Genomic DNA, 14,380 nt, shown 5'->3' on the forward strand with positions numbered 1-14,380 from the left:
GGGGACAGCAGGATAAAAGGGGTTGGGCGTTGATCCCTTTAAATAGTTGTCTGTAGCCCCCAACCATTCCTTCTTTGGAATAAATAAAAAGATGTTACGTTACTTAATTAAGTAACTAAAAATCTATCGTGTGCAACAGTAAGAATATGGCTTTTCAATAATTAGAGTGGGGGGGGCGATAATAAAATACTAGTTTTTTTATTCTTGGCTATTCAATCCTATTTTTAAATAGGAATAATTTTGAATTTATTTTATATTCAATAATTAGAAAAAGTAAAAGGGAGCTACAAATAAAATATAAATATAGGAAAAATATTTTTTAATCTAACTTGCCTTTAAGGGCAACAGACCTTAAAATAAATATTTTAAAATGAGAGGGACTTAATACCAAGGTAAATATTAGAACTTTGTAGTTCATTTAATGGTATGAAAAATATATAACTTAACCTATGATGGAGCATGTTTCCTTTTTTTATTTATAAAAATTAATTTTATTTAGCCACTTGTATCCTAAGTATCAAAATGTTATAGCTTTTAGTTTTCAATAAATCCTTTTTATAACTTCTTATTAGTTCATATTTTGAAGTCCCCTTTTTTTGTGTAGGATATCGTTTTTCTAAGTACATTTTTAACCCAACTTTCTTAGTTGAGAAAATTTAATCTATTATTTATTAGTTTAAATTTTTGTGTTTTTTTTACTATTTACATTTAAATCGTTAACGCCAATAACTTTGCTAGTTTAAAGCTGGCAAATATATTTATAATTATATAAATTAAAGTATTCTATGAATTTATTTATTTTATTGACCCTTATAATTGATGAAGGGTTCATTTTTTATCGTATATACCTCCAATCACATTGCCCGCCCATGCACTATTATAGATCATATGAATGATAAAAATTTACAAAGAGCAGAATACATATTATTTTATCAATACCAAAAATTATGTAAAGGTTTACAGCAAGAAATTAACCGAAAACATAGGAATAACGTTTAACGTATTATATATATTGCAACAAAAAGTATGATTTATAAAATAATCTTTTTAGTGTTCAGTTACTAATATATATCAACTCCTTGTATTTTCCTTATCAAGAAATTATTATAAAAAATTATCAGAAAAAATATTTAGAACTAGCCTTAAAATTTCTAATTTCAGCATTATTTCGTTGTTAAGCTAAAAAGGTGTACCCTAGTATCTTTACACTTTTCGAATCTTTCATAATCAATTAATATTTTGGTAGATGTAAGCACTTCAACTTTTAAAGTGTAAGGAGTCTTTAAAGGTTTTCTTTTGTCATCCTTTATTTCTTCAACTAGTTAATAAATGGCAAACCAATCGGGAAGAAATTGCGTCTCTATGAATGTATTGCCTACTACAACACTGATAGGGGGAAACGTAAGTAGTTTTCCACTTTTTTTTTCCATTCTACTTCATTAGGACATCCTAATTAGCTATTATTCCTAAAGTGCGAGTTAATTATTTTTGATCTATTACAGTAGAACTTTCTTCTTATTCTTGCTTTTCATTCACGTTAGATAGTTAGATATTTTGTTCTACTAATGTAATACTTTCATCTGACCAGGTAATCTTTTAAAATAAGAAACTCGCTCTGGAAACTGGCAATATTAATTCAACTCTTAATTACTTGATTTAACTTCTTGGGTTTTAAATAATTAGTTTAATGTTAAAACTCCTAATTTCGGCCCTGGTGTCATTGGTTCTAGTCCTATATTGCTTATTAACTATCTTAGCTTTTATAGAAGCTAGTCTACGGATAAGCACTATTTCTAAAGGTAGTTACGCAAGTTTTAGTATTCTACTCCTAAAGGTTTCTATAATAGAAGTACGCACTATCCTAAGCTCCCAGAACAAGCTAATTAACCTTTTCTAGAGGGTACATTAATCCTTATGTTGAACAATGGTAATACTTTTTGTTTGACTAATGATTGGAGGTTTAATTTTCTCCTAGAAGGAAAATGCTTTTGTAGTTGAGCGGTATAGCAATACTTCTTTGCAATAAGGTCAATTATTCAATTCTTTTTGGAAGGATAGCCTCCTGGAAAAAAGTACTTGACCCTACTCCATGGTCCCGTCATGGCATCCATTCTCTGTTTTACACTAAAAAAAATCGCTTAAATTTTGTATCAAAGCGTTGAACAATTCTAACCTTTCCTACTACCTTGGATTGCTAATAGATATGTTTTAATTTACCTGGAAGAAAGGTTAAGGAACATATAAAGTAAAGTATGTAGAAAGTACTCTTGATTTTATATTGGAACGACCACCTTAGCGGAAGGACGTGTAATTCGTTATAAACTTGCCTACTTCTTTATATAAGTAAAATCATAGTGACCCTTTTTCCTAACTATAAGGATACTAGGGAGATGTAATTCATAATCACAACCCTCTCTCTGTGTGTTTTTACGAGCCCAACTTTCACTGATTAAAAGAAAACTCTACTTTTTAACCCTTCAGTAGTCAGGGGGCCACACAGATCCGAAATTATTGTTTTTTAAATTTCAAATTTGATAGAAGTTAAAGTTTAATGTGAACTGTATTCCAATATGCTCAATAAACAACGTGTTCAAAAATTTACGGTATTTTTATTTAATATAAAAGTAAAATATTAAAAACTGAATGGGTTTGAGAGACCTACCGCGACTACTGTAGGGTTAACCTTCCCCAATTGTAGATCAACCTAAAGTTCACCTTCAACTCGTAGAAATTAAAAACTTATTCACTAAGTCTCTAAGTTGTGACTAACAATAATGTCCTCGAGTCTCTGCTAATGAGCCTAGTTGGGAAATTAGTATTCCTTTGATATTTATTTAAAGATGGGAAGATTATTATTTTTTAAGAGTTTGCCAAACAAGTCATTTTAAAGTGTACGATGTAGACATCAATTTTAAGTGCGTCCTGGTTAGATTGAAATTGTTGTAGGGATATTAGTTATTAAACTTATAATTTTGAGGATTAGGATTAGTCCTCTCTCAAGGTTCTTAAGAGGGTAAAAATTCTTCGTTATAATGTTATACCTAGTAAGTTAACAATGACAAAGTTGTGCAAAAGAACTCTCTTGTCGGATAAGCTTATAAACAAGTCTAATGAACAACACTTTCTGACCCTCCTAAGGGTCGCTTTTAGAAATTAGGGTCTTCACCATACCTGTATAAGGGATACGTGCACTACGCTCTTCTCTCGATTCTCAAGTCCGCTCTTGCACGCTCTTCCATTATTTGATCTTTCTACCTATATCTTTCCTTAGTGCGAGTGTTGTATAAAGCTGAGACCACATTTCTCTAGGCTTTTGAAAAACATGATGTTAAGTTAAAATTTTAGGCTGCAGTTGTGTAGGTGTTTCTTAGAGTGTAGAAAAGAGACAGTGAGCCCTATATTGGGAGCCTCGTTTTAGTAAAGTACACTCATTAGTTGAGCGAGTAGGCTTTATGTCCCTAAGCTGCTATCGTAAGAGCGCACGAAAAAGATAGTACCTATAGCTTAGTGTAGTTTACAGTAAACTTCAAGGAGAAGTTATGTGACTATCCACCGAATGTCCATTTTAGGGTGGATTATACCTTGACTTAATGACTAGAGACTGACATTTATGCTAATAACACTTTGTGGTAAACTGCTTCCTCTGACTTGAGCCGTATAAACAAAATAGATTTGGGGAATATCTTAATATTATACCTTTAAAGGAATGGTCAAACACAGAGAACTATGACTACGGTTATCGTGCTTTGCCTGTTGACCCAAGTAGTGATGGTGTGCCTAGGAGAGCTCGAAAGCTGCTTGACCCATGATTGAAAACAAATGCTTTCGAAAATAGTAAAACCTTGGACAGACAATATACCTGAGGAAATTTTATCTTAGAACTTTAAAATAGTGTTTTCCTGCTAATTCCATTGTGCCTTGGTTATACGAGATACTGGTGGTAGTATTACGATTGCGGCTTACGCTGCGGGAATACGTCTGTTGCTGCTGTTAATATATTAGCTTTGTTCTATCCGCCTTTCCCCTTATCTTGTTTGGCGCAGCCTAGTTCGCTTTCATTTCTTATGTATCATATATCTTTTGTCTCATTAGTGGTTCGTATTATGACCAGGGGTAATTTACTGAAAGTTATGGATCTTTAGTAGATAGTTGGGCGAAAGTTTTGGGCGTACTCTTTTGTATCTTGTAAAGCAAACGGGCGGACACTAAATAACACTATCTACTGCCTTATCTCTGTGGTAAACCACTAGAAAACTGGCACCATTTATATAGCTAAGTTGAAATCGAGAAGACGAGGGGCGCACCTCTGTATAAGGTGAGTAATATTTAGTCTAGTGAAGTGTCTGTAATAATAAGTGCTTTCTTTTTATATGGGATGCAGAACTATAAAGGATCTCTATAAATGCACTGATACTAATATATACTATATTGCCTTGGTGCTGGGTATATATATATTAAAAAATAACATATCTGAACCTTACCTCTTATGAAGTAAGAACTTCTCACTTCAACCTATCTCAGGGACTAAAGAGTGATTATCCCTTATATAATAGTAGATTTCGAGGGTTTTTAGTATTCTGAAAAAAAGTTTAAATATTTTTTTATATTTCTATGGTGGTGTATATAATTCGGAGGCATGACTTTAAAGGAGTTCTTTTATTTATTAAATGGATACTTGCAAGCGTTCTACTTTCCTAGAAATACTAAAGGCCAATTTGTAAAGTTGAGTTAGTTTGTTACACCAAAATTACTTCTTAGTTTCTACCTCTTTTATTCTAGTTTGAAAGTAGTTGTTTTCACCTTGTACCCTTATAAGTGAGGTAGGATATAGGATAAGTTTTAAATTTACTACAAAAGAGTAATTTATTAAAAAAGTAACCATATCTCTATCTTTTCTTTAGTAAGAAGCAGTATACTATTTTTAAGGTCAATAGGGATTTTTTTCTATAAAAGTTTACAATCGGATATGGAAAATGAATAGCGTTAAAAAAATATTAGGATTTCACCTTTGAATGCGAACGATTTGAAAAACAAAAAAAAATTTACTTGAATTTGTTACTCGTTACCAACTAAATATTATTTTAATAGGGGAATATTCGAAAATAGGTAATAATTTTTTTTTTTTAAAAATAGCGCCTATAAAAGGTAGCGAAGAATATTAGAATTACTACTTAGCTTTCTAGGGCCTCAACCTTACAGAGGCCTCCCTCCCTCCCCCCGATATTAAACAACTGATTATAGAGGCGTTAACTAAAAACGAAATTCATAAAGATAGACTTTATAAAGAACAAAAAGCCTATACCAAATCATTTATTTATAAAAGAAAGACTGATTAGACTATAAATTTTGAGAAAAAGAGTTATATTATCTAAATTCCGCGTAAGCATATGGAGCTTTTAAGGTCCCCTAACAATTGTTGCAATATGTTAGAATGCCACTCGTATTATGAGGATGGCGTGGTTAATACGGTTAAAAATAATCCAATATATTTGTACAACGCCTATTCTCATTTTTAAAGACTCCCTCCCCAACCTTCGAAGAAAGACCTTGGTTCGAGGCAGTATATGATTATAACTTGGGCGCTCATTGCTTATTTATTACTCCGGATTAGAAAGGTTGCATGAACAGACGGTGTATTAAACGCTATGCTCAAAAATTAACGAGCTCTTGACTCGTTATTACATATTTCCTACTTTATTAAACGTAAAATTTAGCGGAAACCGTTTCCAAGTTTACTATCCTGCACAAATAAAGGTGCAACGGCTGTGATTCTCACGAGACTAATGAATTAACAACGAAAAGGGCATTACTACAAAGTTTCAATTTGGTTTCCAAGAAAATCACTATACCACTACAAAAAATCTACTTAACGGAATTACTATCCTCAGAGGAACTGTTAAATCAAATGTAAGATTAAAACTTTGGAGTCCTCAGAGAATACAATTATCCCTGCTTCTACCAATTCGAATACAGTATCAATAGCTTAATATGCGGACGACACAGCTATTTTTGCATCTCGTATCCGACAACACTGGCTTAAAGACATTTACATCTTTATCTCACACTTTGGAATCTTGATTTGCTGCTTGCTTGGAAGATAGCAATAGTTGCTTTTAAAAGTTCGGCACTCATAAATACGAGAGAGATATAAATTCTAAATCATAAAGCTTTGCATATGTTTAACGTTGCTGTTCCGTGCAGCTCTCTCCTTAAGTACTTGAGAGCTATTATAGACCACGATTCAATCTAAAACGCTCCAAGTTGAGTGTGTCGTAAATTTAAATGGAGCTGCCTAGGAAGTCTTAAACCCGTAAATATGTAGACGCAGCAAACCTTACCTTAAATATAAGCTGCTTAGTTCATCCGGTTATAGTGTCTATGCTTCTGTTTGTTAATCCTACTTTGAGTGGCCTACAATTAGACATCTAGATTTATAAATCAAACTCGTTTATATAAAATGCTCAGTTACTTCATGACTAGTTGTTCTAAATATTTGCTCGCAAATTTTATAAATACAGGGAACATCCTACTAGTTTATTAGCTGCTGCTGTTATATTCCAAACTTACACTTTAAATTGCCACCCTAAATTGTTTGCTGTTAACTCGTATTTTATAGTAAAATGAACTTTATACCTTCTATAAAAATAGATTATCCATAAAGGTATACGACATATCCTTTGTAATTTTAACCTGCTAAAGTCTAATTAACTATTTATTATACTTCAGCGTATATATAATTTATATGTATTTTTCCCAAAAAAAAATTTTAATTTGCTTAAATTACATACTTATTAAACTTATTTTTATATTTATTTAATACTGCTATTAGTAAATATATTCTATATTTAGGCATTCTTCATATAATTTACTTATAAGCTGGTAATCAAACTGTGAATTTTTACGGCTCTATGAAAGCTACATTACCTTCTATTTAACTCTATTTTAGTTTAAGAGGGGAATGAGGGCTAAACAGTAAAGATGTGCTGTGAATAACAACTGTAATATGTCGGTAACGCTATAAAATTCAATACATATAAATAATCATTGAGTATACCTCTAAAGGAGAAATAAATGTTTAGGAGAAACATATAATATATCGGTAGCGCATATATTTTTAAAAAAACACTTAAGATAATATATCAACATAAACACCATTGTGGGATATGAAATTCTAAGAAAGCTTTAGATGATAAGATTTTTTCACTGTAACAGTAAGGTTGGCTCTAGTTTAAAAGCTTAAAGGTAAGAGACTAGCTATTAGCCCCTTCTTCATTATCGCCATTTTTATAGCGAAGATAGTTTGTGGGATATTCTTTATTAAAAGAGGGCTTACAAATTTCTATTGGAAGGTAAAGTAAACCTTTCAAACCTGCCTGTTGCGAAGCATTGCAAACAGGAAAAAAGTAATAAAAATAAAAAGTTGCTAACCGTTTTTTTATAAAAGCGCTGAAGCAACCAATGTTGAAGACTTAGAGCAGTTTCTACTACAGTTAATCAAAACTTGATTATTTACCTTGTAGGATGTAACTCCTAGCCCAAGTTAAACTTAAAAGTTGCTGTGGCTTTAAAATACTTGAGAGAGTTAAAGGCGGATTTAGTCAATTTTTACAGCTTTCTTTGTGATTATAAGTGTATTAGACAATTTTAAAGGACAAAAGTATACCTTAAAGAGTGCCTCTGTAGAGAATTTATTAGTCACTCCGTCTTGAAACTAAGGATGTAAGTAAAAGCAGGACAACTGAAGCATGAGATTCAATTATAGGGCCACCAACGAGAGCTATTATTAACTGAGCTTTACTGCTAAGTTCAACTTATAACACGTTAAAAGAGGCGGACGACCAAAGTATATATAATACCTCTTATAAGAGGTATATTTCTTTATAAGAATTCGACCTAATAATTCAAAGAAAGGATGCCGACTGGATCTGATTCTAACAAGGCATCGCAACGCGGGAAATCCATTATTTTTATGTTGCCTATATTATGCATGACAGTGAGAAAATGAACAATAGAGTAATAAAATACTATATGATAGAACGGGATTGTAAACAGGGGTTGAAGGGCGGGTATACTTAAACTAAGTTTATGAAACTAAAGCAACTTTAAAACTATATCGCTTCAACCAACCTTTTGTTCTAACGAATTTACTTTGCACCAACTTTAGTTGCACTGTTATTGCTATACGAGGCTTTTGTTTAACATATCTTAATCTTTAGTCTACTAACTATTTATAAAAGAAGAAGAAAAATAAACTTTGACGGATGGTTGCTAAAACTCTAATGAACAGCCAACAGGCGCTTATTGACAAATATGCTAAGAATTTTAGATACGTCAGTTCATTAGTCTAGGGAAGTTCTTTATATTAGGGATTAAAGACTAACTAAAATTATAAACTTTTAAAGCCTTTAGAATTAGTGAAGGCAGGATAATTACTTTATACACAAATAAGAACTACGAGATAGTTTTATGATTGAAGTACGAAACCTTCAGAACGCCCTGCAGAAGTGCAAATTAAGAATTAGGTATAAGTAGAGTCCCTTTCTGAGTTGTGCACTGCAATAAGTGAAGAAAAAAGCAAAACTGGAAAGCCTTTATATGAACATATATAAAAAAGTAACGCTTAACAGATGAACCCAAGAGGTTTAAGAAAGAATACGAGCAGCACGACAAGAGTTACCAAAACCACTCTGTAAAGCTGCAGGTGGTCACATCCTGTCTTATTTGCGAGCTTGATATAGTAAAGACAAGTACGAGCAGCAAAAGAAAGAGTAAACGCATTTTCTTTACCTTTTGTCTTACAGCTGGCAAGATTTGGGAGCTCTGCATAATTTTTGTACAAACTTAAGTAAAAAAGTTTATAGGGCAACTGAGAGAGCAAATTCTTCAACTTAATTTATATATAAAGTGGGTCTTATTCAGTGCAAAAGTTTCTTTTTAAGCAGAATAATAGATTGTTAAATAACCAGAACGACTTTCTATAGAAGCTTTTCTAACAACTTAATTCTTTTTTTAGCATTTTTCCTTTCACGTTGTCTAAATTAATAAATTTTTGATCTTACTTCAATTACTTTAATAAATAAAAGTATTTTTTTGCCATTATTTATACATCTATCATTAAAAGTAACATTACTTTAGTACTGGAGCTATTTCTGCTAACTATGTTAAACTAAAATGATGTATTTGTCTCAGTTGATGTAAATTCTCTTAAATAACACACAAAATTAATAGTAATTTTTTATAGAAACATTTTATTACTACTCTAAAGCTCTTATATGACCGAATATTGAAAGTAGTGTCAATTATTCTTTCCACTCAACGACTTTTTGCTCTAGAAACAACTTAAAGCATTCAAGCGACTACGCTTCGTAAATTATGCGAGTTTAAAAAAACTCTTCTTTTTTTTTTAAAATATACACTTAACTATTTTCATATAGTTATCGGATCTTCCAGAATTAAAATAGTTTCTGCTTCGCTTTCTTTTAATAGTGACATCTACACTTTAAATATCCACCTAAAAGAAGCTACTTTGTCTTGCTTGGCTTTCCATCGTATCGACTCACAGCCCCCATTTTTAATGTTATTGATTTAAAAAAATATATATAATTGCCTCAAGCACTTTTTTTTTCCTATTATAAATAGCAGGTTTCTGTTTTAATATATTTAACTATTTTAAAATGGTAGCAAAAACTTATAAATCGTTTTTAAAAATGTGTCATTTTTTAAACACAGCAGAAACATTTTATTTTTATTTATGTTTTTTAACGTAGTCAAAACATGTTATTTCGTTAAACTCTAAACTGATATTTTTTAAGGTAGTGACACTAAATTATTGTATAAATTTATTTAAAGTTACTCGACAAAGAGTTGGTATTAATTTAATAAACACGCCCCAACCCACAAAATTGTGGCTATGGCGTGGCGCATGCCTTAATGATGCTAGAAAAAGCTAGCTCAGATATTATTAAGGCTGAACTTATATTCTAAAAAGTAGCTATATTCAATCGTTCTGTTGAAGAAGGTTTAGTAATAAGAAAATATACAGACAGTTTTAAAAAAGTGGTACTAATTTAAAGACTCATAACAGACGTAATAATTTAGCTAAATAACCTATCAAACCTCCTCACCTTTAAATAAGAGTTTGAAGTAACCACAAAGTTTATAAATAACACCTTATTCATGTCTGTATCTGAAGAGAAGTGGTTGAAATTGTATTTAAAAGTTAATGTACACCTTCTTAAAAAGTAAGTTTTCTCTGTTGCAAGACAAAAGAGAAAAGTGGGGGTGATATAAAGTATTGAAGATATACGGGAGGGTAGGGAATTGGGGGATGGGGGAAATTATGAACTTTCTTACTCCATGCTTTATAAAAAAAGCATTTCTTTAAAAATCAGCTTAATTAAGTATAGCATTTATTAATAAGTTAATAAGATAGGATATATACTATATAAGTATAATAACTGTAAACAGCAAATTCTAGTTATTAAACTTAGAACTGATATATATATACAAAGTTAAAAGGTTATTTAACATCAGTGATATTAAATGTTTATTTTGGGTATTCGTCCATAAGTAATAGCGTTACAAATAAGTGTACTTTCCACATATTATAATCGACAGAACAATTATTAAAACAAAAATACGTATCGTAAAATCAATATTTCTTTGTTAAAATATTATCTAGTAATTAAACTGTTGTAGTTTTGACCTTATAAAACTTTTGCTTAGCTTATACATTAGATGAAGTTAACAAATGTTTCTTTAAACTCTCTTGCAAAATAATTTGAAATTAGTTAAAAAAACTTCTTAATTGTCTGATTGCCTTTTAAAGAGCGAAAATATTTTTTAAATTATATAGGGGCATATATTTTCAAATTTATGAAAATTAACCAGCATTACGGGTGTTCAGGAACAGCCTCCTAGGCTTTTTTGATCGTAAACCTTAATCCGACCTTAAAAGGAATTATGCTAATTACTACTACCTACTCTTTTTAATCTGGGACGCTTTTTGGGAGGTGCGCCTTTAAGGACCTAGCTCTCTGATCACGCGCAAGGGCTTGTAGACGGTTAGTGGAGCTTGGCATCAAATTAACTTTACCTGAAGTATGTAAAAATATGTGATAACATTTTGCATGCATTTTAGCCAATTAAAACATTTGTAATTTGATTATAAACCTAATATATATATAGTTTACTATAAAAATAGATATAAAATTAGGAGCTTACGACTGTGCATTAAATGAGCTACATATGTATAAAACTTGAATTCCAATAACTTCAAATGGATAAGCAAAAATGAAAAATAATTATTTAGTTTAAGTACTTGCTCGAGGGTATATATGTGTAATCATGATTTGGTCTTCAGTGGGGACTTTGCGTGGTTTCATTCCCTACTTCACTGTTATTGGCGTGCTTTAATTTAAATACGATAACAAACAAACCAAGTTTAAATGCGTTCTTATCTAGATTGACCTCTTTTAATTTATTTTAAAAATGTATAATTTCTCCTGTGACCTTTTATATAGGCTAGATTTTGGGTAAAACAGTAGGTATTCACTTAGTTATTGTCTTTTATTGTTCATTTGTTGTATATTTTCTCATATTTTGTTAATTGCGAATTTTAATTATATATCAAATTAAAAAATTTCGAACATATAGGAATTTGACTCTATAAATTAGAATAAAATAATAATATAATGACATAAGTTACTCTCTTAAAAGCTAACGTAAAGAATAATCTGAGTTATAATATACAAATTTTATAAAGTTTTCTGTTTCTGGATAAGAAACCGTGTCTAGGCAAGGGCGTTCCACAAACATATTTTATTATAATAAAAAAAGTGCTGCCGATTTAGTTTCTTTGTTTAATAAAAGTTAAGATTTTTACATAGGAACCACAGCCCTAGTAACTAAATTTTCAATACAAAAGCCGATTTTGTTATTGAAAAAGTAATGATTATGATACTTTTATTGGTTATTTCTTAAAGAAAAATTTTTATTTTCTCTTTCCAATGTACAGTTTGATTATGTATAAAGGTTTAAATAGATAAGCGTACAAATAATATTTAGTTGTCTGTAGCTCAAGTCAAACTTATTTAAGATAACATTATTTACTAATACATTAACAAATAATCAAGATATTATTAATTTATTTTGTAATAAGAAATTTGCGTTTTTCGTCAAAAGTTTGCGAGATATATATAGCAAACACCCCTTGTTTTTCTTAAACACTGTTTATTTTCTCTCGGATCCGCCTGCGGTTCATATCTTATCAGCTGGTAAGTTGCCGTTTTTTAAATATCGCACTATTTTTGCATTGAAACCAATTCACTATTATTTCTTAATAAGTTCTAGGGTTTATGAAAAGTACTATCCTATAAATTTTTCTTTAGAACTCTAAAAGTTAAATAATTTTAGCATTAGGACATCAAGTAGCGCTCTCGGAGTTAAAAACGCTTTATTTCATTGCATATTAATTTTAGGGGTAACTTTTAATATACCACAATGCTAAGTCTATAAAACATGAAATTCCGTGCGCTTGGTGATATTACTAAGGTAAAGTACTCTTTTAATTTCTTATAGGTCCTTTATATTTAAATAACTCAAAAATTATCTGAAAGCTATAATAAAAAGAGAGAAACTGTTAACACTGACCCAGTTATGCACCTGCAACAACACTTTCTAAAAAATTCTGAAAAGGTGAAGACTGAAAGAGACTGTCCCAGGGATCGATATGTACCTATATCACATGGTATAAAGCCAGGCCCTGCTCCAGCTGGTCAGCCAGCTGATAGAATAGCTAATTCACTTCTTTCATTTCATTCCAATTTATGGGATGGTGAATCCCATCATAAACCTTCAACTTCAACCTTTTCTGATCAACGTCCATTTCCTTTTTCTTTACCACCATCTCAACAACCAATTTATTTTCAGCCACCAAATCCAACGCCGATAATACCCTATGATCATAGCCCAGTTTTCCAACAAAATGTACAGAATCAAAGAAATAGTCAGTTTTATCACCAACAATTACCATCATCCTGCTACAATTACCACCAAAAAAATATGAAATATGCAGAGCAACCTCACATGAATAAGCGAATCCCATTACTACCAAGCTCTACTTACCTAGGGGACTGTCAACAACAAGGTCTCGAGAGCTATCCAACTTGGACAAGTAACTTAAATATCTTTCCTAATACATTAAAGCTCTCCGAAAATATGCAAAGTTCTTATCTTTATAAAGGAACCACTCAACGAACTAGGCAAGAAGAAGGGTGTACGGTAAATATTAGAGAAAATGACATTCATTCTCAGTTTTTTAAAGAGAAAAAATATGACCCATTAAACAATTTTGTTGGAGCTAACTTGCTAATCTATTCTGATGTTAGGTGTACAGAGCCGAGCTTTAAGCAAGTGAGTTCCGACCTCCATACTAAAGGAATAAATCTAGCAAACTACAATAATAATGTATTAAACGCTAATATAATACAAGAAGAAGAGAAAAGAAAAGTTAAAGACAATGAATTCAATAAGGAACTTTATGATTACTATATGGAATGGAATGACCATAAATGTTGCGGAACTAGTTACACTATATTTCCTTCAAGCAATGAAAAAATTACAAAAAGAAAGTACATCGCGGGTAATATTATATTTCTAATAAACTTAATTCATTTATAAAACAAAATTAAAGTAGGAACTAGCAAATATCTTCAAAAAACAGACAGACGGAGCAAGAACAGAGGTCTAGCTAAACGAAGAAGTTATGAAGTGTCTTTTAAAGCAGAAATAATACACGCTGTAGATGTCGCTCGCGAAAATTCTATTAAATCTGCTGTCGAGCACGTGGCCGAAAAGTATAAACTACCACTAATTAATGTTGCTAAGTGGTGTCAGAATAGAAAGCAAATATTATCAACTGCAAGTAATAACATTCATAACAAAAAAATTAGACATTCGCCCTCGAGCGAATGTGATCCAAGTTTTAAATATAATACAACAGATCTTGTAATTGAACGTACTAAAAACACAGGGAACACACCTTACCATCAGGACCCCATTATTTTAACTAAGAAAACTTTTTCGTCTACCCCCTCAAATGATATAATATTCTTTGATTTAAAACCGGGTAAGACAAAACAGCTTCCGGAATGTTACCATAATGTACATGCAAATTTTGATTTAGTCGGAAACGCATCTCTAAAAAAGTCTACCAATTCTACCAATGATAACGGTATCACCAAGGCGTTAAATGAATTTAAAGACGGAACTTTTCAGTCATATTTTTTCTAATTTTTATAGGGAAAATAGTGGTCCAACGCCTCTCCTAATGTATTAAATGCTGTTTACTGTTTACGTCAGGATTTTTAAAGGGCACCCC

At 31.3% G+C, this 14,380-nt stretch overlaps 1 protein-coding gene across 3 annotated transcripts; it reads left to right on the forward strand.

The window, feature by feature from the left end:
- Positions 1 to 12,260: 12,260 nt before the first annotated feature.
- LOC135121812 (uncharacterized) lies at positions 12,261 to 14,380 on the forward strand. Of its 3 annotated transcripts, XM_064046095.1 has the most exons (5): positions 12,261 to 12,275; positions 12,415 to 12,552; positions 12,618 to 13,642; positions 13,697 to 14,233; positions 14,302 to 14,380. In XM_064046095.1, the coding sequence occupies exons 3-5, from the start codon at positions 12,658 to 12,660 to the stop codon at positions 14,328 to 14,330; spliced, it is 1,551 nt and encodes a 516-aa protein (XP_063902165.1). In that variant the 5' UTR covers positions 12,261 to 12,275; positions 12,415 to 12,552; positions 12,618 to 12,657; the 3' UTR covers positions 14,331 to 14,380. The 3 variants fall into 3 exon arrangements, with proteins under 3 accessions (XP_063902165.1, XP_063902163.1, XP_063902164.1); XM_064046093.1 differs by having other exon boundaries at positions 13,697 to 14,354; XM_064046094.1 differs by having other exon boundaries at positions 13,724 to 14,354.

This window comes from Zophobas morio, unplaced genomic scaffold (assembly GCF_036711695.1).
Source record: "Zophobas morio isolate AGI-343-1 ecotype UQ-CSIRO unplaced genomic scaffold, CSIRO_AGI_Zmor_V1 ptg000734l, whole genome shotgun sequence".
Classification (NCBI taxonomy): domain Eukaryota; kingdom Metazoa; phylum Arthropoda; class Insecta; order Coleoptera; family Tenebrionidae; genus Zophobas; species Zophobas morio.